At 56.6% G+C, this 27,389-nt stretch overlaps 1 protein-coding gene across 1 annotated transcript; it reads left to right on the plus strand.

Moving 5' to 3' along the window:
- Positions 1 to 207: 207 nt before the first annotated feature.
- Positions 208 to 25,659, plus strand: LRRC8A (leucine rich repeat containing 8 VRAC subunit A). Its single transcript, XM_065879007.1, has 4 exons — positions 208 to 303; positions 3,678 to 3,784; positions 17,508 to 19,672; positions 24,721 to 25,659. The coding sequence occupies exons 3-4, from the start codon at positions 17,516 to 17,518 to the stop codon at positions 24,994 to 24,996; spliced, it is 2,433 nt and encodes an 810-aa protein (XP_065735079.1). The 5' UTR covers positions 208 to 303; positions 3,678 to 3,784; positions 17,508 to 17,515; the 3' UTR covers positions 24,997 to 25,659.
- Positions 25,660 to 27,389: the final 1,730 nt, after the last annotated feature.

Below are 27,389 nucleotides of genomic sequence, written 5' to 3' on the forward strand. Positions count from 1 at the left end.
GGTTACAGCCGTCCCTGTCGTTTTAAGAGGGCCGAGCCCGGGCTCCGCTACTTCCGCCCCAAAGCAACATGGTGCCTGCAGGGAGAGGGTGCAGGCGTGAAGAGAGCTCCCCTCAAAAAGATGGCAACGCCCTGGTGGCCCCGTTCGCGCCCGAAGGTGACGTCACTTCCGGGGCGGAGGAGGCTGAGTGGTGCAGTGAGGGACAAACAAAAGGAGGCGCCGGAGGGGCGCAGCGGCTGGCGGCGGGACAGAGCGGCAGGGGCTCGGGGCTGCCGGCTGGGCGGCCGCGCGCGGCTGGCCCAGGTGAGTGGGTGGGGTGGGGAAGGGGGTGCGAGCTGTCATCTCTCGAAATACACTCCTGTACGTCCCCGGCTAGTTGGCTGGCCCCGGGCACCCTGGGTAGCTTGGGCTCTGCCCGCCAGGGCCGGCTCCCTGGGGGCCTCCCGCGGCAGCTCAGTTCGGCCTACCTCCGGGTTCCCCATCCCCCGGGTCACCGGGCCCCCCCCCCCGCCTCTCTCTGGTGCCGCGGCGCGCGAGCCCCCTCCCAGGCACCCCAGTGCCTCCCTGCGCTCTACATAACCGGGAGTTTCCGCCTCGGCTCCCCAGGTCCCCTTGTCATCTCCTGGGTTCCCCCAGATCCTCACCCCTCCACACACACACGCCCCCCTTACTAGAGGTTCCACCTCTGGGCTTTCTCCTTGGCAGGTTTTTTTTTTTTCTGTTTTCAAAGGTTCCCCTTGCGCTCTTCTCCTGGGTTCCTGGCCCCCTCCTCTTCCCTTACACCCCTCCCTCCTCTTGACTGGGCTGGAACTGTGCCCTGACTTGGGGGCAGATCCCTGGCTATGCTTGTGGGGCCTGGCTGGGCTGGGGTTGCTGGGAAGCCCAGTCCAGGGTCTGAGGCTCCGGACCCTGTCGGTGTCCTGTGCATCCAGATGGGCCTGAGAGCCAGGTCTGATGAGGTCTGGGCTGGAGACCCAGCAAAGTTGGCTGACCAGCTGAAGCAGCATAGCCGCTGGTTCTTGAGGTTCATGATGATTCTGCTCCTTTTGTTGACTGCTTCTTTCCCCTGGTCTGGACTGGACTGAACCAAGATTGGGCTGGTTCTTAGCTGATGCATGTGCTGCCTTTTTTGGAAAGGAGGAGAGATGGTTGGGGGGTGGCTGGCAACCTCCTCCTGGTGGGGACTTGGCTGGAAGGGTGGGGCCGCCCCTTGGTGACCATGCTCCCCGGAGGGCTCTTCTGCTGCCCCACCCCCGGAAGCCTTTTGAGGATGAGGTGTGAGGATGAGGAGGGAGAGAGCTTGGTGCGGGAAAGGGAATTTGGGCCTAAATTGTGGAGGAAGGATTTGGGGGAGCTGAAAGGCTCCCAGGGGCCTCTCCCACCTTTTCCATTAGGAGTACCTTTTACCCCTGATGAACTGTATCCTGCCCTTTGAGCAGACAGACAGACTGGAGGCAGGAGGAGGAGGTCTGATGTTGGTGATCCCTCCTGTGGAGGGGATGGGGGAGTGAGAGCTTTGTTCAGAGGGACTGGGCAGTGCCGACGGCTCAGTCACACTGGCATTGCCTTCGTGAAGGTCAAGTTTTCCTCTGGCTCAGGAGGGGAGGCAAGGACAGATGACAATGCTGGAGGACTGGCTTTTGGAGAGGTGCTGGGGCATGAATGACTGGCCCCTGCCTCCCTGTCTTCCCAGTTTTAGAGATTCTTTGGGGTTAGCTCTAATGCCCCTCTGCCTTCCGGGGGCTGTGAGGCACAGCACAGGAGCCCAAGAAATATTTGTGACTTCCCCCTGGAACTCAACCAAATACTCCATCCCTTGGGCACATCCGCTAGGAAGCTGTTTCCTCTGCAAACTTCGAATGGCCTTTCTGGATAGTGGAAGCTCCTGAGGATTGCCCCAGTAGGTCAGAACTCAGGGAGCTGGCTTGGCCTGGACCTCGCCTGCAGGAGTTGGAGTGAAGGGATCGGCCTGGTTCCTGACTCTCCTGAGAGTGGAGGTGATTCTGGGTTTTCACAGGCTTTCACGGGGAGTCAGGTGGGTTGGATGTGGGGCCCTGGAGCCCAGCACACCATCTCTCCATCCCTTGACTCATTCATTCATTCATTTATTCATTCATTCAACCATCCTTTGGTAAGTGCCTGGTCTGGGCCAGGAATGGTGCTACGAGAACACAGTCCCTGGCTACAGTCTGGGAGGAAAGGCAGACAGGAATACGTTGATACAGTGGCCAGCATAATACTAGAAATATTACAGAGGCAACCCAGAGGAAAGAGGCATCAGCTGTGGGTGAATGTGTAGGGGGTGGTCAGCGTGTGTTTCCTGGAAGAGGAAGGGTTAGAAGAATCAGTGCCAGTGAGTCCAGAGGCCTGAGTTCTGGGCCTGCCTCTGTCATGGACAAGTGACTGGCTTTCCCAGCCCCCGTGGGTATCCCTCTCTTTGCCGAGGAGGGGAGGGGTTGGGGTAGAGGCTGGCTCCCATGGCTTCTGTGCCTTTACAGACGCAGGTGCTTCGCTGTCTAGCTGCCATCACTCTGTGTGGGATTGCCAGGTTACTGTCTCTCCCTGTGAGGCTGGAGACTATCTCCTGCTTCTTTCCTCCTAGCACAGTGCCTAGCATTGAGTAGGTGTGATAAATGTTCAGTGGTGTAAACAGCTGAAAGGCTCCACGATCCCTTTGTCTGTGTAACCACGCCTCCTCACCCCCCTTCCTGCTAACTCCTCCTTGTCCTTTGGCCTTCCTTGATGGCTGGGTCACACTCCCAGCGCCTGGCTGGCTTAAATACTCCCCCTACCCTGCTGTAGCCTGACCACACTTTTCTCCACGCCCTCCTAACTTGTCTTGTTCCCTCCTGTGAACAGTTCTGAGCAGAGTGCCTGGCATGTAGTAGATGCTCACTAAACAGTTCTTGACTATAGATGATGGTTGGGTTTTTGGTTTTTTTGTTTTTCTTTTTTGCGGTACGCAGGCCTCTCACTGTTGTGGCCTCTCCCATTGCGGAGCACATACTCCGGACGCGCAGGCTCAGCGGCCATGGCTCACGGGCCCAGCCGCTCCGCAGCATGTGGGATCTTCCCGGACTGGGGCACGAACCCGTGTCCCCTGCATCAGCAGGCGGACTCTCAACCACTGCGCCACCAGGGAAGCCCAATGGTTGGGTTTTGTGTTTGAGTCGAACTCATGTGTCTGGGTTGAGGGTGTGTCTCTGCCTGGATCCAGCTCACCCTTCTGTAGCTCACCTCTCGCCACTTCCCGCCTCCAGTCCTAGATCCAGCCAGAACTCTCAGCAGGCTCTAGATGTCGTGTTCTCTCCCCTCCAGGCAAACGTGCTGGTCCTTCTCCCTGGAATGCTCTCTCTCCACCTCCCACTCTTCCCCAGCAGTCAGCCCAGGCAACACCCTCTCTGGGGAGCCTTCACTGACCCTACTAGTCAAGGTCTAGTGCTTCTTCCATGTCCCCATAGGGCCCGGGCTCCCCCCAGCAGAGCCCCGGGCTCTCAAGAGCCAGTTGTAATTGTTGCCTTGGCATATCCCCCGCAGACTATCTGATTCTCTGTCATCACCCCAGAGCCCAGCCCAGGCCCTGCACCGAGCAGGGGCTCCGAAACTGTCGGCAGTACAGCAGGTAGCGCTGATAGTCACACACGTCCCTGCTGACTGTAGCTCTTGCTTCCTTGTAGGGAGGCAGCTTCCATGGAGCAAAAGGAATGCCAGGACCCTGCCCAGACAGACGTGGGCCAGCCTCAGCACGGACAGCCAACTCGCAGATAGCAGAGCCTTCCGCAGGGTAAGGACTGGGCCCCCACCCCCCAGGCCAGCCGAGCAGGTGCCTGGAGGGCAAAGGGTGGTGTCTCTGTCCCTGCAGCCCTTTGTTCTTCTCTCTGGAAGGCCTGGGCTTCTAGGGCAGAGATGCCAGGAAACAGAATTCTTCCTCCTTCTTCTGACTCAGTGGCCAGCTGAGTAGTATGTGCTGCCATACTCAGGCTGGCGTGAACTTGTATGGTGAACCCCTGGCTTTTGTCACTGGGTGGTGGTTCGTGCTGTCTCGTGACCACGTTTCCTGAGGTGTGTTCTGTGGAACACCAGTTTCTTTGGTCACAGTGGTCAGGTGATTCCAGGAACAATATCTTGTCGTAGTCTGTGCTGCAGGACTTCTCAGAGCCTTGAAGGATGTCTCAGAGCTCACTGAGAGCATGACGAGTCTCTGAGAGGGAGCTAGCAAGTCATGTTTCCCCACACTTATCTGATCATGTGGACGTCTTTGGGCATGGGGGTTCCTCGTCCTGAGCTTTGGAAAACAGTTTCCAAAGGCAGGAGCGTGCACTGGTTAGGACCCAGACTTTGTAGTCATACCTGGGTTTGAGTCCCAGCTGTCACATGCTCGACAAGTGATTGTGGGCCAGTCACTGTACCTCTCTGAGCCTCAGTTTCCTCATCTATGGAAAGAGGATAATATTAGCACCTTGCCTCCCTTTAGGGTATTTTGAAGATTAAATATGTTGATATAAGGAAGGTAGCACAGGGTGTCTTAGAACGTGTTCCCTAATCATAGCAGGTGTATGTATAAGCTGCTTAATAATTTGTAAAACAAACCTTATCAGTGATCTCTTTGGTCATTTGCGGAAACTCAGGGAGTGGCCTTGATCCCCCGTTTACAGACGTGGAAACTGGGGCTCAGAGGGAGGAAGCAACTTGCCCAAACTCATCGGGAAGAAGGTAGGGATGTGGGACCTGAGCCAGGTCCTGGAATCCTGGGCTGGGGTCCTTTGTTCTGTGTCTGAGGGCTCCCTGCCTCCACCTCTCCCATCTAGGCTTTTTTTTTTTTGGCGGCTGCGTTGGGTCTTCGTTGCTGCGTGTGGGCTTTCTCTAGTTGTGGCGAGCGGGGGCTACTCTTCGTTGCAGTGTGGGGGCTTCTCATTGCGGTGGCTTCTCTTGTTGTGGAGCATGGCCTCTAGGCGCACGGGCTTCAGCAGTTGTGGTGCGTGGGCTCAGTAGTTGTGGCTTGCGGGCTCTAGAGCGCAGGCTCAGTAGTTGTGGTGCACGGGCTTAGTTGCTCCGCGGCATGTGGGATCTTCCCAGACCAGGGATCAAACCCGTGTCCCCTGCATTGGCAGGTGGATTCTTAACCACGGCACCACCAGGGAAGTCCCTATAATGTCTTGATTTTAATGTCATGTAGAAAGTGAGAGTCTCCCTTGATCTCTATCTCCAGAGATTTGAGTGAGGAGGGGTAGGTTCTCCCACATGTATTTTTACCATTTGCTTATTTTCCTAAAACCAAGTCCTGTTAGAGCTGCTGGTTTGCACCTTGCTCTCGTTTCATTTAATGGTCCGCCCTGGACCTCTTTCCCAGGCGAGGGTAGAGCTGTGGGTGAGTCCCGTCAGAAGAGGGAGGTGGGAAGTACCTGATGTGTGATTTTGTTGACTATCCTGTTTACTGGGACAAGGTCAGCAAACCCCAGCCCTGCCCTGTAGGAGTTTCCTGTTGGTTTTGAGGAACTCTTACCTCCCCCCACAAGAAGGGAAGACTGAGCCGAGGTCTCTGGCCAGTGATGAGCAGGAAGCAGCAGGTCCTACTTATCTGAGGTCAGAATTCCTCCTCTGTGCCAGGGAGGAATGGCATGGGCCAGCCTGACAGGTTTTAGCCTCCAGGTTTTGGTCCTCCTCTGTCTGCCTGAGGCAGGGGCTGCTGTGTTGTGTTGGCCTGAGCCTGGCCCTGAGTCCTTTCACCTGACTGTCCTTGTGGACAGCCCGATCTTGGTCCCCCTGGACGCTCCTCTCAGGTTTTAGCCTTGAGGGTGGACAGGTGAGGCGACGGGGTTGGGGGCGGGGTGGGGGGGCTTCCCTGGGACCTGGGTCTAGAGATGCACTGCTGGGGCGTAGACACCTCAGGCCGGGTTTCGGCAGGAGGAACCCCCGGCCTGGCAGCCTGGCTCGGCAGGGACCACCCTGGGGGTGAGGTCTGTGCAGAGACGCGTCCCTTGGCCGGCGGTGTTCAGCTCTCCGTCAGGACCCTCTCCCTCTCCCCTGTTTCTTTCTCCCAGTCTTTCCTGGAGTCATTTTCCTTCTGGCACAGGCCACTTCGGGCCGCTTCCTGTGGGAGCCCGGGAGCTGGCCTCTCGGTGGACGATGCTCTGCTCGCCCTCCTTCCAGCAGCAGAGCCTTCACGTCCACGGTGGCCGCGGTCCAAGCCCAGGCGGCGCGCCGGTCACTGTGAAGTTTGCCATCTTACCCGCCACCGTCTCCTGTGTCACTTTTACAGGCGAGGAGACCAGGGCTCGAGGCACGAGGGCTCCCGCCCAAAGCCGTACAGTTCAGGTGGCAGAGCCGGGATGTGAACCCGGGTCTGTTTGCCTTGGAAGCCTGTGCTCTTTCTACCCCACCTTCCGTTTGTGTCTTTCTCTAGGTTCTCGGGCTTCGGGGTGCTTCAGAGTCTCCCGAGAGCTTGTTCAAAATGCTGGTTCCCCTGGACCCATCACCGCAGCCCTGCAGAGTCCAAGTTGGGGGGTGGGCCTAGGAACCTGCACTTTGAAGACACTCCGCAGGCCGTCGTGAGGCTGGGGGTCTTCCGACTGTGCTGGCCAACACTGACCAGCACGACTCTTTTGGTGCCGGTCCCCACCAGCTGCCACCAGAAGGGTCGCCCTTGGTGTAGAAGCGGGGCTGGGCTCCCTCAGGCCCTGGATTTCAGTGTGTATGTGCGAGCAGATGAGGTTTCTGGAACAGCTTTTACACCCAGCCACAAACATCTCCCTGTGCGCTTTCCCGATGCGTTTCTACTGCATCTCACATCTCGTAAAAAGTTCTTTGTTTAACTGTCTCTTGAGGACGTAAAACCTCAAAATTAAATAGACATTGCGATACAGCCTCATGCCGGGAGCCGTGTTCCACTGGAGTAAAAGTGGCTGTAAAATTCCATGGCTCTCACATGGCACCTAGGCACCCTCAGAGACGCCACTGCCAACCTCATCCCCCGGCAGAGTTGACCTGTTGGCAAACGTGCTGACCGGGTGGGGCGGCATAGGAATCCTTCTGTCACATCTCCCGGCTGGTGGCCTGGGTCAGGATCCCTGGGGGCAGCCCCCCAACAGCCCAGAGAGCCAGGCGACAGATGGCTTACCCTCGGCCAGGCCCTCTTGGTCCCAATCCCCTTGGATCTCAGCAGATGAGTCTGTGGCCTCCTGTGGGCGCTCCTGCCCACTTTTCGTGCGCTGTCCAGGAAAGCGGCGCTGGTGTTCAAAGCAGATCAAGGCCTGTCTTCAAGGCCCTTCTGCCCGCCATGGGCCCAGACCCAGCACCTGGCTTCCGGGCTCAAACCCAGAGCTGGGCTCCCCCACCAAAGTTTCCTGAGTATGGCCTGCTAGAGTTCCCTGCAGAGACCTTGATTCCATGTACCCCTCCGGAAATGGGGGTCTTGTCCCAGGAAGCATTTCCAGGGTCCTCTGGGTGCCCAGGTAGGTCCAGGAGACCTGCTGGCCTTTGAGACAGGTGGGCACAATGGAAAGGCAGACCTGGGTGATCTTCCACACCATCTTCTTCTAGCTGTGTGGCCTTGGGCAGGTCAGTTAACCTCTCTGGGCCTCAGATTTCATACCCCTAAAGGGACTGATAAAACGTCCCATGATGGTAACAGCAGCTGACGTTACAGAGGCTTACTGCGTGGCAGGCCCTGAGCCAAAAGCTTTCTATGGACCGCCTCATTCATTCCTCACCACCGCCCTACCAGGAATAGACTCAGTGGCCACTTCATGGATGAGGAAACCAGAGCCCTGGGAGGGAAGTGACTTTCCCAAGGTCACATGCTGGTGAAGTGGGGAGCCGCCGTACCTGTGTTTCTGGAAATTGGGGGCCGAGGCCCAGGAAGTACCAGGCTCAGTGCTGGCATGTAGTCCACGTCAGTGACCCAGAGCTCATGTCAGTAACACGTCAGCCTGGTGGGGTGAGGGGATGGCCTGAGCCTCAGGCCTGGCCTGTTGCCTGTGAGTGCTTGGCTCAGGGAGCCATTGCCAGAAGCCCCAGGTGGGTGTCCTTCACCTGTCACCCTTCCCCCGCCCCCAGGCCGCCTGTACCCTTGCAAGTTTGCATGAGAAGCATGAGGACCAACCTGTTTGGGAGGCCCAGCCCACATGGAGACGAGTTTGGAACGGAAACTTGTTCCCTCCCCCCTCCCACCCTGGGCGTCTCCCCTCTTCTTTCCCCAGAAAGTGAGGGTGTGCCCTTCTACGCAGGGTGCACGGAGCCAGGTGGTGCCCCAAGCCCGCACGCTCCCTGGCTGGGTGTGGGGACCTCCAGGGCAGTGCCCGTGCTGGGGCGGGTGCGGGCCGTGTGCACCAGAGTGGGCCCTCTCCTCCCTTCCTGCTCTGGGAGCAGAAGAGGCCCCAGGGTGCTGACCGAGGAGCAGATTCACAGGCCCAGAGCACTCCCAGGACAAGACCTGTGACCCAGTGTCTTCCTCCAGCCTCTTGGGTGTGGCCCTTCCCCCTTCCCTGGGAGAGCCTTGGAGGGACAGCCTCCCCAAGGTAGGAGGAGGGGCGAGAGGAGGGGTGAGGGGTGCAAGCCTCCTGCCTCCCCTCCCTCCCGCCTGGGAAGTTTTCCCAGCCTCTCTATTTGGGCTATAACAAAAGGCTCTCTGTGCCCTGTTTACCCACAGCCTAGCCTGCCTGCCGCGGCTCAGGTGTGAAAGCCAAATCTCTGCAGGCCAGCATGGGGGTGGAGCATGCTTGGGTGGTCGCCCAAGGGGGCAGCGTGTCATTTCTTTGACTTCTTTCCCCATCTGTGAGAAGCTCCAGGAGGAAATCACCAATGTGGACCAGGCTGGACACCTAAGGGGTGATTCTGCGAACTGCTCACCAGCTCTCTGTCTCTGTCCTGTCCTGGGGTCCTGAGCCTGGGCTCCAGAAGTTCAAGGCCATTGAGTGTGGTCTCTGAGTCCTGGGAGGTCCTGGGGGCCTTGGGGATGCTTGGAGGTATTTGTGCTTGTGGCTCAGTGCTCTCCTGGGTGTCTTCTCCCACTAAATTCTGGGTGGGTTTCTGCAGTGGCATGTGGGTTGGCATAAGTATGGTGCGCCTTCCTCTGTGCCAGGCCTGGGGTTGTCCCATAATATGTGCATTCTGTTATTTTTAATTCTCACAGTAAGCCTCTGAGGTACTGCAATATTCTCATTTTACAGGTGAAGAAACTGTGGCTTAGAGAAGGAAAGTCATTCATCCCGGGGTCTGAGCTCACCCACCCTGAGGTGTTGCTTCCCTGCGCCCTGTCGAAGTGTGTGTGTTACCTGGGTAGGGCAGGCAGGGGCAAGCTAACCTTTTCCTTACATGATAGATGGCAGGTACTTCTTGTAAACTCTTACAATATTTAGAAACGACTCGGTGAGGGAGGTCTTTGTTTTTTTCCCAAGTATTTTTTTCTTCTCACAAAAGTAGCAAATTTAAGTACCACATACTGGAGTCATGAAGTATTTGTTGTTTTGTGCCATTTTATATTGTTTTATCATGCATGATATATCATATCATATGCTGGTCAACATCTTTTATTTTATTATTACTTAATATCCCTTGGACATCTTTTGGGTCACTGTATACAGATCCGTGAGGTGGGTAGCACTGTTCTTACTTTAAAGTTGCAAAAACGGAGGCTTGGGCTAAATAATTTGCCTGGAGTCATGGAATTATTTCATGCTTGAGCTGGATTTGAACCCATGTCTCCCCAGCTCTGAAGCTATTGGTCTTCACACTCCCCGAGATCTGCCTGCCACCATGGGGAGGAGAGGGGCTCTCTGGGTTGCCCTAGTTCTGCTGCAGGAACCTGGTCCCGCTTCTCTGCACCTGCGTGTGCTGGACAGTGGGAAGGGTCTAGCTGCATCCTACACACTTCTGCATCTCCCTGGGGCAGGGCAGGACTGGGCACGGGTGATGCTGCATCCTTCAGTGTCCTCAAAGGCCGCAGGTGCCTCTGCGCCAGCCAGGAGCAGGCCAGTTGGAAGGAGGACCTGAATCTGCTGCCCTGGCGATCATCTAGTAGAGGCTGCCCCCAGCTGAGCCCAGCAGGTGTGAGGACCAGAGAGAGGAGCAGCCAGGAGTAGAAACAGATGCTTTTGTTCCGGTAAACTTTGTAGGATATGGTTTAAGCACACACGAACGTTATAAAACTAGAGCAGATATCTTTGTTCCCAGGGCTCAGCTTTGTTCGACTTTCATGTTTGGCAATAATTGCTTCAGACACACACACACACACACACACACACACACACACACACAGACACACACACATACCCCTTCTCTCTCTCCCTGTCTCAAATCATCTCAGGCACAATATAAGCCTCTTCCCCAATCCCATTTTCTTCCCTCTCTAGATGAAATTAGCATCTTGGTTTTGGGGCTCTCCATGCATGTGTTTATTTATTTTTGGCTGTGTTGGGTCCTCGTTGCTGTGCACGGGCTTTCTCTAGTTGCGGTGAGCAGGGGCTTCTCATTGCGGTGGCTTCTCTGGTTGCAGAGCACGGGCTCTAGGCGCGAGGGCTTCAGTAGTTGTGACACACAGGCTCAGTAGTTGTGGCTCGCAGGCTCTGGAACGCAGGCTCAGTAGTTGTGGCACATGGGCTTAGTTGCTCCGTGACATATGGGATCTTCCCGGACCGAAGCTCGAACCCGTGTCCCCTGCATTGGCAGGCGGATTCTTAACCACTGCGCCACCAGGGAAGCCCCCGTGCATGTGTTTATACCTTCACTACACTTGGATATGTACATTACAGAACACCTTATATAAGGTATGTATTATTCTATAGCTTGTTTTGGGGTTCAGCATTGTTTTGGGGTCTGTCCATGTTGGTACGTGTAGCTAAAGTTTACTAACTTTACTGCTTTAGCATTTCACCGGATGCTTAGAGCAATTTATACTTTCTCCTGTTGATGGACATCTAGGTTGTTGATTTTTCGCTATTAAAAACAGCTCCGGAGTGATCATTCTTGTCTGTGGCTTCATGCGTATGTGTAAAGTGACTCTCAGATCTTTACCTGGGAGCGAAATTGCTCCGTTGGAGGATGCGTACATACATTCTATCTCCTCATTTAAGAATTCAACATTGTTGCCAATCGCAAGGGAGCGAAATGGCATGTGACTGTCTTAATTTGCATTCCCCTATTAGTGATGAGATTAAGAATTGTTTCATCCATGCATTTCCTTTTGTATTTTTCTCCCATAAATTGTCTAGCCGTACGTTTTGCCATTTTTTGCCTGTTGGATTGTCTTTTTGATATATTTGTAACAGTTGTATATTTGTTCTTTGGTAGTTATACCTATTGCAAATATCTCCTCCAGGTCTGTGGGTTCTTTTCATTTGTTTATTATTATGTCCTTTGATGTGCAGGCATTTTAACTTTAATGTGATCAGTAGATCAATCTCTGCCTGTAAGGATTTTTATTCTTTGTGATAAGAAATCCTTCCCTGTCTTAAAGCCATCGAGATGGTCTCTTAGATTTTTCTTTAAACACTTTCAAGTTTTACTTTAGGTCTTTAACTCATTGGAATTTATTTTCCTGTAAGGAGGTAGATGGAGCTATGCTTTTCTCATGTGAGTAACTAAGCCAGCTCCTTTCCTGGACACCCATTTTTCCCCCCGAACCTGCATAGACACTGTCATGTCTAAGTTTCCAGAAATTTTGGGGTCTGTTTCTAGGCTCGCTCTTCCAATCCTCTGGTCCATCCATCCATCCCTATATCAGCACCACGCTGGCTGAATTCCTAGAGCTTTATAGTAAGTCTCCTCCCACGTTATTCTTCCGAATTGTTTTAGCTATTCTTGATCCTTTGGAATCTTGATTTTTAAAATCTTTTTTCTTAATTACCTGAGTAACATATGCTTATAACAGAAAATAGAGGTACGTTTGGGGTGAAAAAAGATTATAAACAGCAGGCTGATCTCACCGCCAATATTTTTCAAATATACGTCTAAGTTATTGCAGGAGGCTTCTTACTCTATCACAGTTTTGTTACCTACTTTTTGCATTTAACGTATTTTGTCATGTCATCAAGTGTTTTGCTCGAACATGTTTTCATTATTTCATAGTATTCCATCATCTGATCATTTAATAGGTATTTACCAATCACCCAGTAACAGGCATCTAGATTGTTTCCAATTTTCCTGGGGTATAAATAACACCGTGATGAACGTTCCTATGACTAAACCTTTGTCCTAGAGTCTTTCCCTGACAATTGCCAACCTCCCTCCTACTTCCTCTCCCTCCTGGCTCAGCCCAGTTCAGCAAACCTTTACTCTACCTTCGGTATTCCGGGCTCTGCACAGAGACTGGGATGAATCTGGAGTGGTCCCCATCCTGTAGGGCTCCCAGTCTACCCCCATCCCCACCCCTTGGTGGTCTCTTGCCCATGAGCTTTACCTGGTACAGCCAGGGTGAACCCCACCTCACTGGTGGGTGTCAAGCCCTGACCTCCAGGAGGGCACAGTCTGTAGCTTTAAACAATGCATCTGTTCTGGAAGAAGGAGGATTAGCTGGACTGGAGCTCAGAGGACAGCAGGGCATGGGGCCTTTTTGTCTTTCTCAGCCACCTCGATTTCAACCCTTTAATCTTTGCCCTCTATTCAGGATCCTCTGCAAATTCTCCATCTCTTGGGGCAGAGATCTGATCTGACCCGACTCCCCATCACCCTCCCGAGATTGCCCTCTGAGAGCCACAAAAGAACACCTGAACTCTCCACCTGAGAGCTTATTTTTTTCTTTCTTTTCTTCTAGACTGTATTTATTTTAAATTCTGTACTACTTTTCAATCACAGAGGTAAGGCATGCTGGTAAAAAATTCCAGTTTCCTTTCATCCTGCCTCCTATTCCCACTCTAAGAGGGAGCCGTTCCCCAAGTTGGTCAGGGTTTATCAGCATGGGATTGTATTTATTTATTATTCTGGCTCTCGCTTTTTTCCAAAATGGCATTACATACAGAGCTCCTTTATTCTGCTGAAAAGGCCCTGTTGTATTCTAGAGGCTTCTTTAAGCGACCAGGATCTGCTTTCTGCCCGCCTCCTTTGTGCCTGGCCCCACCTAACTCTGCCCCTTTGCCAGGTGTCAGGGCAGGCGTCTTGGGTGCTTTTTCTCCTTCCGTTTCCTTCCTTCGTGCTCAGGTTCTGCGCTCTTTTCATCTGCCCATCGACTGCCTGTTGAAGTCAGGATTGCTGTCGGGGGCCAGGTCTGCATCTGTCTTAGCCTCATTCCACAGATGGGGGAACTAAGGCTTAGAGAGGTGAAGTCATCTGCCCAGCGTCACAACATTGCTGAGTGGCAGAGCCCAGGCTGGCCCGGCTGGCCCTCTCCCTCCAAGCTCCTATCACCGTTCTTCCTTGCTCTCCACCTGCCTGAGATCCCCACCACAGGCTGTCGGGGAAACCTCACTCTTGTGACTTCCTGATAGTCCTGAGAGCTTGGCAGGGCATCTGTTACCACGTGCATTTTATGGACGGGGAACCAAGTCTTGGCTGCTGGAGGCGCCTCTCCCTCCCTGCTGGCTGTAGGCAGGTACTGCCAGGACCAGGGAGTGTCTGTAGTGGTGCCAGTGGGAAGGGAGGTGTCAGGGTGGGTGGAGGCCTGGATCACGTGCCCCTTGGTACCTTGACCACCTTATACAAAATGTGGGCACATCCATGACAGAGTCTCTGTTCCCTTCCTGACGGGGAAACGGAGGCCCCAGGAGAGAAGCTGTTGCACACCTCTGCTAGGGGCAGTCCTGGCTGCGGAGGACCGGAGGCCTCAGTGCAGGGAAGGGATGAATGCACTGCCTACAGGAAACTTCCTGAAAAGGGAACTCTCCGTAACTAGGAAAACAGGCCCCTTTTCCCTTATGGTGCTTTCCTGACCACCCCCAGGTGTGCCCTGGGGCAGCTGTCAGCTGGGCTCTGCTCCATCTGAGTGGCTTCCTGGAAGTGCTACTTGTCAGCGCTCCACCCCAGAACTGGGTTTGAAGGTGGCCTCTAATCCCTGACAGGCAGTGTGAAGTTGGGCACGTGACTTCTCTCCCCAAGCCTCAGTTTCCATATCTATAAAATGGGCATGAGGAATATTATTCAGCCTAGAAAAGGAAGGAAATTCTGGCACCTGCTAAGACATAGATGAACCTTGAGGACATTATATTCAGTGAGAGAAGCCAGTAACAAAAAGACAAATATTGTATAATTCTACTTGTATGAGGTACCTAGAGTAGTCAAATTCATAGAGATAGAAAGGAAAATGGTGGCTGCCAGGGGCTGGGGAGGTGGGAATGGGGAGTCGTGTTCACTGGGGACAGAGTTTCAATTTTGCAAGGTGAAAAGAATTCTGGAGATGGATGGTTGGTGATGGTTGCGCAACAAGGTGAATGTACTTAATGCCACTGAACTGTTATGGTTAAAACACTAAAAATGGTTAAGATTGTAAATTTTATATTTTGTGTATTTTACCACAATAAAACTGTTGTGAGAAAAAAAGAAAGGGTGCCAAAACAGTGTGCACCTCTTGGGCTCCTGAGGATTCTGGGCTGGGCCGTCATTCTCAGAAGGAGCTGTTCCCCCCAGGGCCCTCAGGGGTGGGCAGGAACTGGGAGGGGACCCAAAGCTGCCTCAGCTTCCTCCCTTGCCCCGACCATCTGAAGCTGTGGCCCCACCCACCACCCAGGCCCCGCCCTTCCCCGCCCCACTTCTTCCCCATCCCTCCTCAGGCGCTCTCTTGATACCTTTATTGAGCACCTGCTGTGTGCGGTAGACCCTTGTCCTCCAGCAGCATCTGGAGGAAAGGTTGAAGATTGACGACACCAATGCAGACTGCCTGCTGCCCTACTCTGTCCTAAGTGCTTTAGACGCATGGAGCCCCCTGGGCTCTTCCGGGCAGCCCTGCGGGGAATCTGCCCCTGACATTTGTGAAGAACCTGAGGCTGAGAGCCAGGGAGGACCCTGCCCGAGGCCAAGGCAGCAGCAGAGCCTTGGCCTGCACACAGGTCACATGCTTTCGGCTGCTGGCTACCCCCTGTCACCTCCACTCCAGAGGGGCTGCCCCGACCACCTGGCCGTCTCCTCTTGGGGCCAGTCGTGGGGAAGGCGCGGTCCCTGGCACCCTGGGGACTAAAGCCTGGGCTTTGGCACCTGCAACTTCTTTCCAGATTGCCCCGAAAACGCCATCAGAGAGGGGCAGTGACTTGTCCAGAGCCCCACAGTGAGTTGGTGGCAGAGGTGAGGCAGAAACACGGTGCAGCTAAAGGGTGACCCCTCCCAGACAGGTCCCCCACACGAGGCCGGGCCTGCCCTTCTAAGCTGTGTGACCTGGGCCCCTGGCTCTGCCCCTCTGAACCTCTGAGGCCTCCTCGGCACAGTGGAACGGGCGCCGGCCTGGGCTGAGGAGGCACCAGCAGCCTCGGGGGCCAGCACAGGACCGTCCCCTGCACGAAGACCTTCTCAGCAGGGAGGTGGCATCCATCTCTCCTGCCATAGCCATGGCTGCCCCCTGCCCTGACTCGAGTCTAGTTATTTGGACACTCCTCTGTCCCTCCCACCCCTCCCCACATGCTCACACTGGCCCGAGAGCCCCCTGGGGCAGGGGCGTTTTATTGGTCACATTTATTACCCATAGAGGAACGGGCCAGGGGCTGAACGGAGAGCTTAGAGCGTGCTTCGAGACAGGTGTTTGGGGGCCGGGGGTCGGGAGGAGCCAGACACGCTCGGTGGATGGGACTGTCTCCTACCTCTTGGAGCCTCAAGGTCCCTCACCTGTGACGGAGCTGTGGACAGTTCCCACCTCAGACCCAGAAGGAGTTAGGAAGGCGACATAAGCAAAGCCCCAGGACAGCAGGGGCCCGGAGACAGCTCCTCACCGGGAGAGGCTGAGTGTTCTCCAGTACGTGACACACCCACTCCCCCGAAACAGTGAGGTGGTAACCACATCCTGCCTGGTCATCAGCTGCCCCCACCCCCAGCGTCTGGCATCCTGCCCTGGCAGTCTCGTCCTGGACTCTCCAGGGGCAGGCTGTTGCACATTCTTGGGCCCTCCGTCCTGGCCCCTCCTACCTTCCGGCCCCCAGTCTTTGGGCGCCTGCCTGGATGTGGCCAGGAAGGGAGGGGGGAGTGTCGGGGTGTCTTTCAGCTGGGGGCCGGCTGTGTGATTCAGCAGGCCCTCCCCTGGACAGCTGCTTGCCCAGGAGTGTGGGTGGTGTGAGGGGCCAGCTGGTCATTAGAGGGCCCGGGCCTTCCTGTGGGGCCGGCTCTCACCCTGGCCTGTGAGTCCCGGCCTCACCAGGAGGGCTGACCCCGGGGCTGGAGCCGCCGGCTCAGGGCAGGTGGTGGTGGTGTCTGCTGGCCTTGCGGTGACCTGAGCTCTGGGAACCCCGCAGGGGCAGGGAAGCTGAACTCCTGGACTCTATCTCTTGGCCCTGCCCTGCGTGGGGCCTTGGGCAGGTGGATGGCGAGGCTGTGCAGTGGTGAGGATCTGAGTGGGGAGGTGGAGGGACAGGCCTGAGTTGGATCTCGGCTCTGGCCCTGAGTAGTAGAGTGACGTTGGGCAGGTGACTCTCCCCTGAGCCTCAGTCATCCCACCTGTGAAATGGGACCAAAGACAGACCTGCATCTGGATGTCAAAGGGACCCCGCGAGGAGGATTCCATCGTAAGGACCAGCCCGGTGCCTGGCACACGTTCTCTGTTGAGCACCTCTATTCCCTCAAGGGGTCTAGGTTTGCTTTCCTCCTGTCCTCACCCGTCCCAGCGTGCCCGAGGAAGATGAGATGGGAAGCATCTGGTGTTTGCAGGGAGGCCCTGTTTTATGAAGTGTCTGTTACTTACTATTGTCACTATTAATATTATAAATAATCAAAATAATGTGGCCCCGTCCCATAACCTGGGCACCCTTGTGCCTCTCCCAACAGAAACAGACCCATTTGTCAAAACACAGGTATTTAGGGACCTCCCCAGCAGCCCAGTGTTTAGGAATCTGGGCTTCCACTGCAGGGGGCATGGGTTTGATCCCTGGACAGGGAACTAAGATCCCACATACTGCGTGGCACAGCCACAAAAAAAAAAAGTTCATACTAAGCCCCCTCTTCTGCATTTGGCTTTTCTCACACTTTGAATAAATCTCTTCGGACCACTGGCGCAGCTTCGTGGCAGCTGGTGAACTGGAAGTTTTCAAGTAGCCCCTCTGGTTGGTCTGATGATTAGCAGGATGGGGTCTCTAGACAGGAATTCAGGAATACTCCTGCTGAAACGTGGGGGTCCCTGTGAGGCTGCTTTCGCAGTCTGTCAGCGTGACCTGGATCTCAGTGCTCAGCCTTCCTGTCTATGGAATGGGGAGGCTGCCTGCCTTCCCTCTGGTGGTTTCCCAGCCACCTGGTGAACATATGGTTTCTGGACAGACGCCGATCCGTGGGCTGGCCCATGAGTGTTGCCCAGCTAGTGTGACTCACAGCTAGACTCGAGGTAGAATTTTGGACAGTGGGTCCACCCACTGGCCCCCCTGTAGTAACCCCCTCCCGTGGGTCCCTTTCAGGTTGAACCATGATTCCGGTGACAGAGCTCCGCTACTTTGCGGACACGCAGCCAGCGTACCGGATCCTGAAGCCGTGGTGGGACGTGTTCACCGACTACATCTCCATCGTCATGCTGATGATCGCGGTTTTTGGCGGCACGCTGCAGGTCACCCAGGACAAGATGATCTGCCTGCCGTGTAAGTGGGTCACCAAGGACTCCTGCAACGACTCGTTCCGGGGCTGGGTGGCCCCCGGCCCAGAGCCCCGCTACCCCAACTCCACCATCTTGCCGACCCCCGACACTGGCCCCACAGGCATCAAGTATGACCTGGACCGGCACCAGTACAACTATGTGGACGCGGTGTGCTACGAGAACCGCCTGCACTGGTTCGCCAAGTACTTCCCCTACCTGGTGCTTCTGCACACACTCATCTTCCTGGCCTGCAGCAACTTCTGGTTCAAGTTCCCTCGCACCAGCTCGAAGCTGGAGCATTTTGTGTCCATCCTGCTCAAGTGCTTCGACTCGCCCTGGACCACGCGAGCCCTGTCGGAGACGGTGGTGGAGGAGAGCGACCCCAAGCCAGCCTTCAGCAAGATGAACGGCTCCATGGACAAGAAGTCGTCGACGGTCAGCGAGGACGTGGAGGCCACCGTGCCCATGCTGCAGCGAACCAAGTCTCGGATCGAGCAGGGCATTGTGGACCGCTCGGAGACGGGCGTGCTGGACAAGAAGGAGGGGGAGCAGGCCAAGGCGCTGTTCGAGAAGGTGAAGAAGTTCCGGACCCACGTGGAGGAGGGGGACATCGTGTACCGTCTCTACATGCGGCAGACCATCATCAAGGTGATCAAATTCGTCCTCATCATCTGCTACACTGTCTACTACGTGCACAACATCAAGTTCGACGTGGACTGCACCGTGGACATTGAGAGCCTGACGGGCTACCGCACGTACCGCTGCGCCCACCCGCTGGCCACGCTCTTCAAGATCCTGGCATCCTTCTACATCAGCCTGGTCATCTTCTACGGCCTCATCTGCATGTACACCCTCTGGTGGATGCTCCGGCGCTCCCTCAAGAAGTACTCGTTCGAGTCCATCCGCGAGGAGAGCAGCTACAGCGACATCCCCGATGTCAAGAACGACTTCGCCTTCATGCTGCACCTCATCGACCAGTACGACCCGCTCTACTCCAAGCGCTTTGCCGTCTTCCTGTCGGAGGTGAGTGAGAACAAGCTGCGGCAGCTGAACCTCAACAACGAGTGGACGCTGGACAAACTGCGGCAGCGGCTCACCAAGAACGCGCAGGACAAGCTGGAGCTGCACCTGTTCATGCTCAGCGGCATCCCCGACACCGTGTTCGACCTGGTGGAGCTGGAGGTGCTGAAGCTGGAGCTGATCCCCGACGTGACCATCCCGCCCAGCATCGCTCAGCTCACGGGCCTCAAGGAGCTGTGGCTGTACCACACGGCCGCCAAGATCGAGGCGCCCGCCCTGGCCTTCCTGCGCGAGAACCTGCGGGCGCTGCACATCAAGTTCACGGACATCAAGGAGATCCCGCTGTGGATCTACAGCCTGAAGACGCTGGAGGAGCTGCATCTGACAGGCAACCTGAGCGCGGAGAACAACCGCTACATCGTCATCGATGGGCTGCGCGAGCTCAAGCGGCTCAAGGTGTTGCGGCTCAAGAGCAACCTGAGCAAGCTGCCACAGGTGGTCACGGACGTGGGCGTGCACCTGCAGAAGCTGTCCATCAACAACGAGGGCACCAAGCTCATCGTCCTCAACAGCCTCAAGAAGATGGCCAACCTGACGGAGCTGGAGCTGATCCGCTGTGACCTGGAGCGGATCCCGCACTCCATCTTCAGCCTCCACAACCTGCAGGAGATCGACCTCAAGGACAACAACCTCAAGACCATCGAGGAGATCATCAGCTTCCAGCACCTGCACCGCCTCACCTGCCTTAAGCTGTGGTACAACCACATCGCCTACATCCCCATCCAGATCGGCAACCTCACCAACCTCGAGCGCCTCTACCTGAACCGCAACAAGATCGAGAAGATCCCCACGCAGCTCTTCTACTGCCGCAAGCTGCGCTACCTGGACCTCAGCCACAACAACCTGACCTTCCTCCCCGCTGACATCGGCCTCCTACAGAACCTGCAGAACCTGGCCGTCACGGCCAACCGGGTGAGTGGCTCGTGGCGGGGGTGCTCCCGGGTGTGGAGTCTTCAGCTGTGGTTCCCAGGACCCCCTGGGAGGAGCTGGTTGAAAATACAGATCCCCAGGCCCCGGACCAGACCTGCTGAATCAGAATCTGTGGGCTTGGGAGGCCATCTGTGCCGCAGAACGTGGCAGAGTTCACCTGCCAGGAGGGATGGTGTGGTCAGGCGGGGCCTGTCCCCGAGGTGGCCTTGGGCGGGTTCCTCGAAGGCAGTGATGTGCACGGGCAGGAGGTCCACGGCCTGCCCTGCTCTCTCAGAGCTCGGTCGTGGGAGGTGGGACTTAGCCTGGAGCTTGCAGTGTCTTTCTCAGCTTGTCCTGGACCAGATTTGGAGCCCAGGATGGGCCCACCAGGGACAGAAACTTTGTGGGTGACTGGTGCGACTCCCAGCGCCACTCACACCCTTTCCCCTCTGTGTTTTGAGGGTGGCAGAGGGCAGAGTTGAGCTTAGCTGGGGCTGGTTTGTTACCACTTGCCTTTCTGGAGAGGAAATTGTGCGAACCGTTGTGGGCCCGTGGTACGGGAGGCCACGCCCGGGAGACGATCGAGACCTCTGGCGGCTCCCGTGCACCAGCCCCTTGCCTGTCTGGACAAGCCCCCCACCCAAGGGCCCCTCCGCGGAAGCAGGCAGGTGAGGGTTGAGGGCAAGTGGTCCTGTGGCCTTGTGGCCTGGTCTCTGCCGTGGAAACAAAGCCACAGCTGCTGGGGGGACCTCTCCCTGCCCTGCCCACCCCTTCCGGGGCCCTGCAGGGAGGTTGATATTGGAAAGAAAGTCTTCCCGGTTTGTTCCTACTCTGAGTGGAAACCCTCTTGCAGTGAAGAGGGTGGTATCAGGGTGGACACTCTCGCAGCGAGGCCAGGGGTGATGGAAGCCCGTGGCCGGGGGCTGGGATGCTGAGGGAGAGCCAGTCCAGCCAGCACCTCTGCGCCTCTGTTGCCGGCAGCAGCATGAAGCCGCCCCGTGGGCTTATGGAGCTCCTGCTCTGTGTCCACCCTGCGCTGGGCACCCTGCTCCCGGCACCCTGTGAGTCCTCCTGGCAGGAGCTCTCTCCAGCAGCCTGGAGGCAGGCAGCCCCTGAAGTGTCCCGTTCTAGGAAAGGACGTGCCTTCTCCAACATCACCCAGGTTGGAGGGTCCAGGCACCCCAGACCTCTGACCACCAGAACCCCTCCCGTCTTCCCTAAGCTTCTCTCCCTGTAAACCACAGAGATTTTGACAAATCCTTTCTCCCTCCCTCAAATTATACCTGTGTGCATGTGTGAGAACGTACAGGGGTGAAGGTCAGATCCCAGGCTGCTTCACTCTGGAGAATCCGCCTCCAGGGCCTGGGACAGGCCCACTGGTCAGGAAAATTGGCCTCCCGGGGAGAAGCCCCATTTGGGGAGCATAGGACAAACACACACTTCCTTTAGCATGTTGAGGGGGACCAAGGGGCCCCCCCCCGGAGCACAGTGCGGGGCCAGATTGCCCCTGGATTCGGGGCTGCCTTGGGCATCCCAAGGACCCCTCGTGGTGCCCACTCTGTCCCGGGAGCTGTGTGGGCACCAGGTCTTGATGGGCCTTCCCAGCCAGTGGAGGGTGGAGGGTACAATTCCCGACCTGTCCCCACCCCCAGCTCCTCACCCCAGGCATGGCTGCCAGGTCATGCCTGTTGGCTGAGGTCACCCCTCAGGAAGAGCTGGGGGCAGGCACGCTGTCGCTGTCCCGAGGAAGGAGACCCTCTGACACCCAGTTCAGCACAGTGCTTAATCATGTCCTGTCCCCGCCCACTGGAATGCTAGAGGCCTTTGTGGGGAAAAAAGTTCGCTTGGGCCAGTCCTAGTCAGGCTCCTCCTTTTAGGCAGGAGCCCCCCTCCCTTCCTCCCTCTGGGCCTGGCGGTTCCTTGTGAGCCACCCCGGGCTATGGGCCTCGTGTGAGTGGACAGGCAGGGGCGAGTGTGGCCCGGCTCAGGCCCTCGGCCTCTGTTTTCTTAGGTTTGAACTCATGTTAGCGAACACCTCGATAAGTGGGCGTCCACTTGTTTGGTTATTCATTGGTTCATTGATTTGGGGAATGTTTTTTGAGCACTCCTAGTGTGGAGCAGGGAGCTGGGGACCTAGGAACAAACAGGCGGCTGCCCATCCTGAGCTCACCTCTCTCAGGGAAAGACAGGCAACCAGCATTTAGCACAGTGGACGAGACTAGGCTGGGGTACAGCGGAGTGGCCTCAACCCGGACTTACCCCAGGGCAGGCGGGCCTCCTGGAGGAGGGCGCATCTCATCTGGCCCTGCAGGACAAGGAGTTAGCCAGGTGAAGAGGAAAGGGAGAGTCTAGGAGGCTCTGTCCACAGAGAGCTGAGAGCCCAGGGGGAGGAGCCGTGAGCTGAGCCCTGGAATTTGGACTTTCCCCTGAGGCCAGGGCTTGAGGAGCGTCCTGTTCTTCCCACTTGGTTTCAGATAATCTGTCTCACGTCCCTTCCCTCGACCCTCTGACAACAAGGACCTTGGCTCTTCCGTCCAGTGCCTGACGTGGACGTGGAGCAAAATGTTCACCGAATTCCCATTGACTGAGCGAGGACGAAGGAATTAGGCTGCCTTGGAATTTAGAGAGCTCGCTCCTGCTGCAACTCAAGGGTATTGGGGGTGGGGCAAGATGAGAGGTCAAGAGCGGATAGGATAGAAAGCCCGTCGGCAGCCATCAGGCGGGGGCGAGGCCTGGACTGGCAAGGGCTGCCAGGGATGGCGAGACGGACGGATGTGGGGGAGACTTCGGGGATGGAATCCACAGGACATGGGCGGGATTGGATGTGGGGAGAGAGACGTCTGACGTGACTCGAGGTTTCTCACGTGGCTGCCTGGGTAGCTGGAGGGTCATTGAGGCCAGGTGTGGGACAAGGCACAGGTTTTCAGAGAGGAGAGAGTAGGTCCCATATTGGGACATCCAAGGGACCAGGTTGAGTCAGCCTGAAGCCCAAGGAGTCATCCCCCCAGGCTCCTGGGTGAAGATGGGTCCTCGATGAGGTCACGGGGGAAAGGATGGAGGGAAGGGGAGTCTGGCTCGAGCCTTTGGGATTGACGGCGACGAGCCGGGCCAGGCAGGAGTGGGTGGGCACACAGCCCACGGGGGAGTCCGGTGAAAGGAGAACAGTTGCATGTCCGGTGGATTAGGAGTGACCGCTGCTGGCTCTGGCCAGATAGTTTCCAGGGTGGGCAGCGGCAGAAGCCAGATCACGGCGGGCCAAGGAGAGAGACGGCGTCTTTCCAAACGGTTTGTTGGGAAGCCTGGAGAGGCTCCTGGGAGGGTTGTCTCTTTTGCAAAGACCAGGTGGACTTGAGGGGGAGCCAGTGCTGATGGGGGAGCCGTTGAGGCCCCTGAGGAGGTGGGAGAGGGCAGGATTGGGGTGACGGGACACGACTTCACACCTTCAGCGCACGAGCACACCTCACGAGGGACAGGAGTGGCCTGGGTGGGGCACTGAGCCACCGAAGGCACCTTCTTTTCTCTCCACGCGCCTGGAAAGAGCTCGCTGATGGGCTGGGGGTGCTCCGGGGAGGGGACGTGTCAGGGGGAGGGCTCCGATGTGAGCCCCAGCTCTGCCACCTGCTGGTCCAGCCTCTCCCACTCCCTGGCCACTGTCTGTGTCACCAGAGGAAGCCAGTGTTGGGCGCAGTGGGGTCTCTGGGAGGCTCTGGCCCGTCCGTCCTGCCGGAGCCCACTTCCCATCTGCCCTCTCACCTTCATGTCCCTGCTGACCTGGAAGCCACCTCTGCCCCATACCTGACCAGTGGGCCACGTTGAAGCCCCAGGTCAGGAGTCCCCTTTAAAACAGTCACAGTGTCCCTCATGGCATGGCCTCTGCCTTCTCAGCGGGAAAATGGGGACGGTGACAGAGCAAGCTCCCCGTCACCCTCACATGGGCTCGGGCCCAAGTCCCTTGGCTCCTGCCCTGCTGGAAGGGTCCCTCCTGCCCACCATATCTGAAGGAGGTGGTTGTAGGAGAATAGGCTCAGTCAGAGCTCGTGTTTGTAGCTGATTGCTCACAGGAGGGCGGGGAGGAAGCTGGCTTTTATGGGGCTCTTCCCGTGTGGCAGGAGACACGGCAGGTCCCCACCCAGGCTGCACCATCAACAGTGTGGACATTTAAGAGCACAGACTGTTGAGCCACGTTCGAATCTTGGCTCCACCCTCTCCAGCTATGAACCTCTAGGCAGGCTGGCTCCTTCAGGGCCTCAGTTTTCCCATCTGTAAAATGGAAAGAGTGTTTACAAAGTACTTACAGGTAGTTCCGAGGGTTCAGTGAGTTAATAGCATCAGCGCTCAGAGCGAACCTGCCCTGTAGTAAGTGGCATGTGGGTGTTGCCCATTATTCAAATTTTGCAAAATCAGAAGGAGGGGGCTCTGAATGGCCAACACTGGGTTCCCCACACCCACCATCAGCCTGTGACTTGACAGGTAAGGAAACTGAGGCCCAGGAAGGGGAAGTGATTGGTGAGCTCTCCCCAGTTCTCAGCAACAATTAAGGCTGTGGAATTTTCTCAGCAGGTTGCTCTGCTTTCATAAATTGCTCTTAAACCAGGCAGGACCAACAGCCTGGCTCCTGGTGAGCCCTGGGCGGTGGAGGACGGGGTGTGATTGGGAGTAGCTGGCTACTGTGATTTGCTTCTGGGGTGCTAGGCGCTGGGAGACAGCGGGGAGCACAGCACACCCAGCCCTGCCCTCTCAGAGCCCCCTGTCTGGGGGCGACAGGAGATCAAGCAGTTTGACCATGGAAGGGATCAGTGCTGTCCGGGGGACGTTGGGTGCCATAGGTTACCAGGAGGTCAGGGAGGCTTCCTGGAGGAAGTGACTGCAGAGCTGAGACCTAAAGAACAGGGGAAAGTTAGCCAGACTTGGGCCCAAATTGTGCTGGTCCCTGGGGTCTGGGGTAGCTGAAATGGGCATCAGAGAAGGTGCTGGTACCCAGGGCAGGGAAGCCCAGAGGCCCAGGTCCGAGGTGCGCCTGCCTCACTTCGCCCTCTGCTCCTTCCCTGTAGATCGAGGCGCTGCCCCCGGAGCTCTTCCAGTGCCGGAAGCTGCGGGCCCTGCACCTGGGCAACAACGTCCTGCAGTCACTGCCCTCACGGGTGGGCGAGCTGACCAGCCTGACCCAGATCGAGCTGCGGGGCAACCGGCTGGAGTGCCTGCCCGTGGAGCTGGGCGAGTGCCCTCTGCTCAAGCGCAGTGGCCTGGTGGTGGAGGAGGACCTATTCAACACTCTGCCTCCCGAGGTGAAGGAGCGGCTCTGGAGGGCTGACAAGGAGCAGGCCTGAGCCACCACGGGCACTGAGCACAGGCCGCCCAGAACAGCCAGCAGCGGGGCCTCCGGGGAGGTTTCAGGCCCAGGAGCCCAGGAGGCTCTGACTGACGACCGGCCCAGCCTCTCAGTGGGGGCAGGGCAGGAGCTGGGCCACAGGACCGCCCCTGAAGGGCTGGCCCCTTTCTCCTCAAGACTCACGCCCCCGCCCCCCGCGGGGCAGGCGCCTGAGGGGGAGATCAGAGACCTGTAGTCCATCTCTGAGCACAGTATTTGGACAATCAGGGCCTCCTCCCTGGAGGCCATCTCTGCCCCAGAGGCTGAGCCGACACCAGAGGTCCAGGGACACCTACTTAGTTCTTGGTATTTATTTTCTCCGCCTCCCACCCCCTCCCTCCAGATAACTTATACATTCCCAAGAAAGTTCAGTTCCGATGGGGGGTGTCTGAGGAAGGGTGGGCTGCGTTTCCCTTTTCCTTTTTTTGGTGGTTTCAAAACCATTTAGGGCCCACCCAGCCTTGAGCCGAGCGGTCCAGGGTGAACCAGCTGTGGGACGGTCACCCCAGAGGTGCCAGGCTGGGCTCTGGTGGCACGGCCCGTGGGAAAGCAGGCCACCAGGCGGAGAGGCCAGGCCTGGGGTTTGCCGCAGCAGTTTAGATTTTTTTTAAGTAAAAAAAAAAACAAAAAACAAAAAATTTTTAAACTCTAAAAATTGATGGTTTGGGTATTAAAAAGAAAAAACTAAAAAAAAAAAACAAAGGACACTAAAGGCCAGTGAGTTGGGGTCTCAGGGTGGGACAGCAGTTCCCCTTGAGAGCGGCAAGACACTGAATTGTGTTTCCTCCCCCCGGGGTGCAGGCTGCAGGATGTCTTCCGAATCTGCTGTGACCTTGGTCCAGGAGTCTGTAGTTCCTCTCCCTGCCTGGGGCGGGGATTGTTGTGTCTTGTTTTTGGTGTCTTGTTTTCTTTCTCCTCCATGTATCTTGGCAGGCTCTCATTTCTGTGACTGTTGGCCGAAGAGAATGTTCCGGAGCTTCCAAGAAGGGAGGGGACTCGGGTTGGCTAATCCCCAGATGAACGGTGCTCCATCCCCCCCCCCAAATCCCTTGTCGCGGTGTTAAGGAGCCCAGAGGAGCCCCCTCACCCGGACTCTGTTTTCCCACCTCACGCTCACGAGTTTGACCAGTGCTACTACTGGCCTCAGCCGCTGACGTCAGTCCTGTCACCACCTGGTCCTTCACAGCGGACACTTGGAGGCGGGGCCACGGGTGAGGAGGTTGCCGCCGGGGAGGGCGGGCTATCCAGGTTCTGGTTCCAGTTTCTGTCCCAGGCGCCTGGCACGTGCAGCCCACTCAGCGCCTGGCGGCGGGAAGCCAGCTCACTTTAGATCAGTCACCGGGATCCCCGCTTTAGAAGGGTCCCCACCTTAGATCGATCACTTGGACATTAAGGCACGTTTTAGCGTCTCGTCTTAACGATTATGTCCACTCGTCCATTTGTGTTTTCTGCGTCGTGTCATTGGATGTAATCCTCAGAAATAACGCACACTAGCCTCTGACAACCATGAAGCAATCTGTTACACGTGGGTCTGAACTTGTAGACTCGGTTCAAATATCAAATAAATCTATAACAGAAAGTAGCCTCTGGAGGTCTCCATGTCATGGGCGGACCCTTCCCTCATCTGTCTGAGGCCCGCTCAGCCCCGTGGACTGGTTTGTGGAGTGATCATTTATCGGGCACCTAGAAGATAATGAACTCTGCTCCTCTGCCTGCCCCGTGATACAGGAAGCTCCTCGGAGGCAGCTACCGGACATGAGCTGGACGCAGCCCCTGTTCCACATCCGGTGTGGGCCCCACCAGGATCCCACAGCCAGCACGTTCTCTGCTGGCTGAGGCCTAAGGTTCGGGCCCTCCCGAGCTTTGATGGGAGGGAGGGAAGGGTGTTGGAATGGGAGCCAGTAGTCTCGGGTCCTTTTCCCAGCTCAGTCATCCCCTTTGTCAAACTGGGCAAGCCCCTTTCCTCCCGTGCCCTCCACATCCCCAGCTGTGCAGTGGGCACTTCCACTCTGCTCCCATCCGTCCCTTGTAATTCCAACAGCCAGTCTCCAGGGCTCTGCAGAGGCAGGACTGAGTCACCGTGGGCAGGCCTGACCCAGCTTCTAGCCCCTGTGGGCTGGAGGTGCTGAAGGTGTTGGGGTCAAGGGCAGAGGCTGGGGGAGATGGGCAGAGTTGTCTTCAGATTCTAGCTCTGCCATTTATTTGATGTGGACCCTCGGTTTCCTCATTTATAAAATCAGGATTGTTCTGGGGCTTACTCAGCTTTGTGATAATTTTGCTGGTAGGTGGAGTTTTTAGCAGAGGGGCTGGCTCCTGGAAATGAATAAATGATCTATCTTCCTCCTGGCCCAG

Source organism: Phocoena phocoena, chromosome 6 (assembly GCF_963924675.1).
Source record: "Phocoena phocoena chromosome 6, mPhoPho1.1, whole genome shotgun sequence".
Taxonomy (NCBI): domain Eukaryota; kingdom Metazoa; phylum Chordata; class Mammalia; order Artiodactyla; family Phocoenidae; genus Phocoena; species Phocoena phocoena.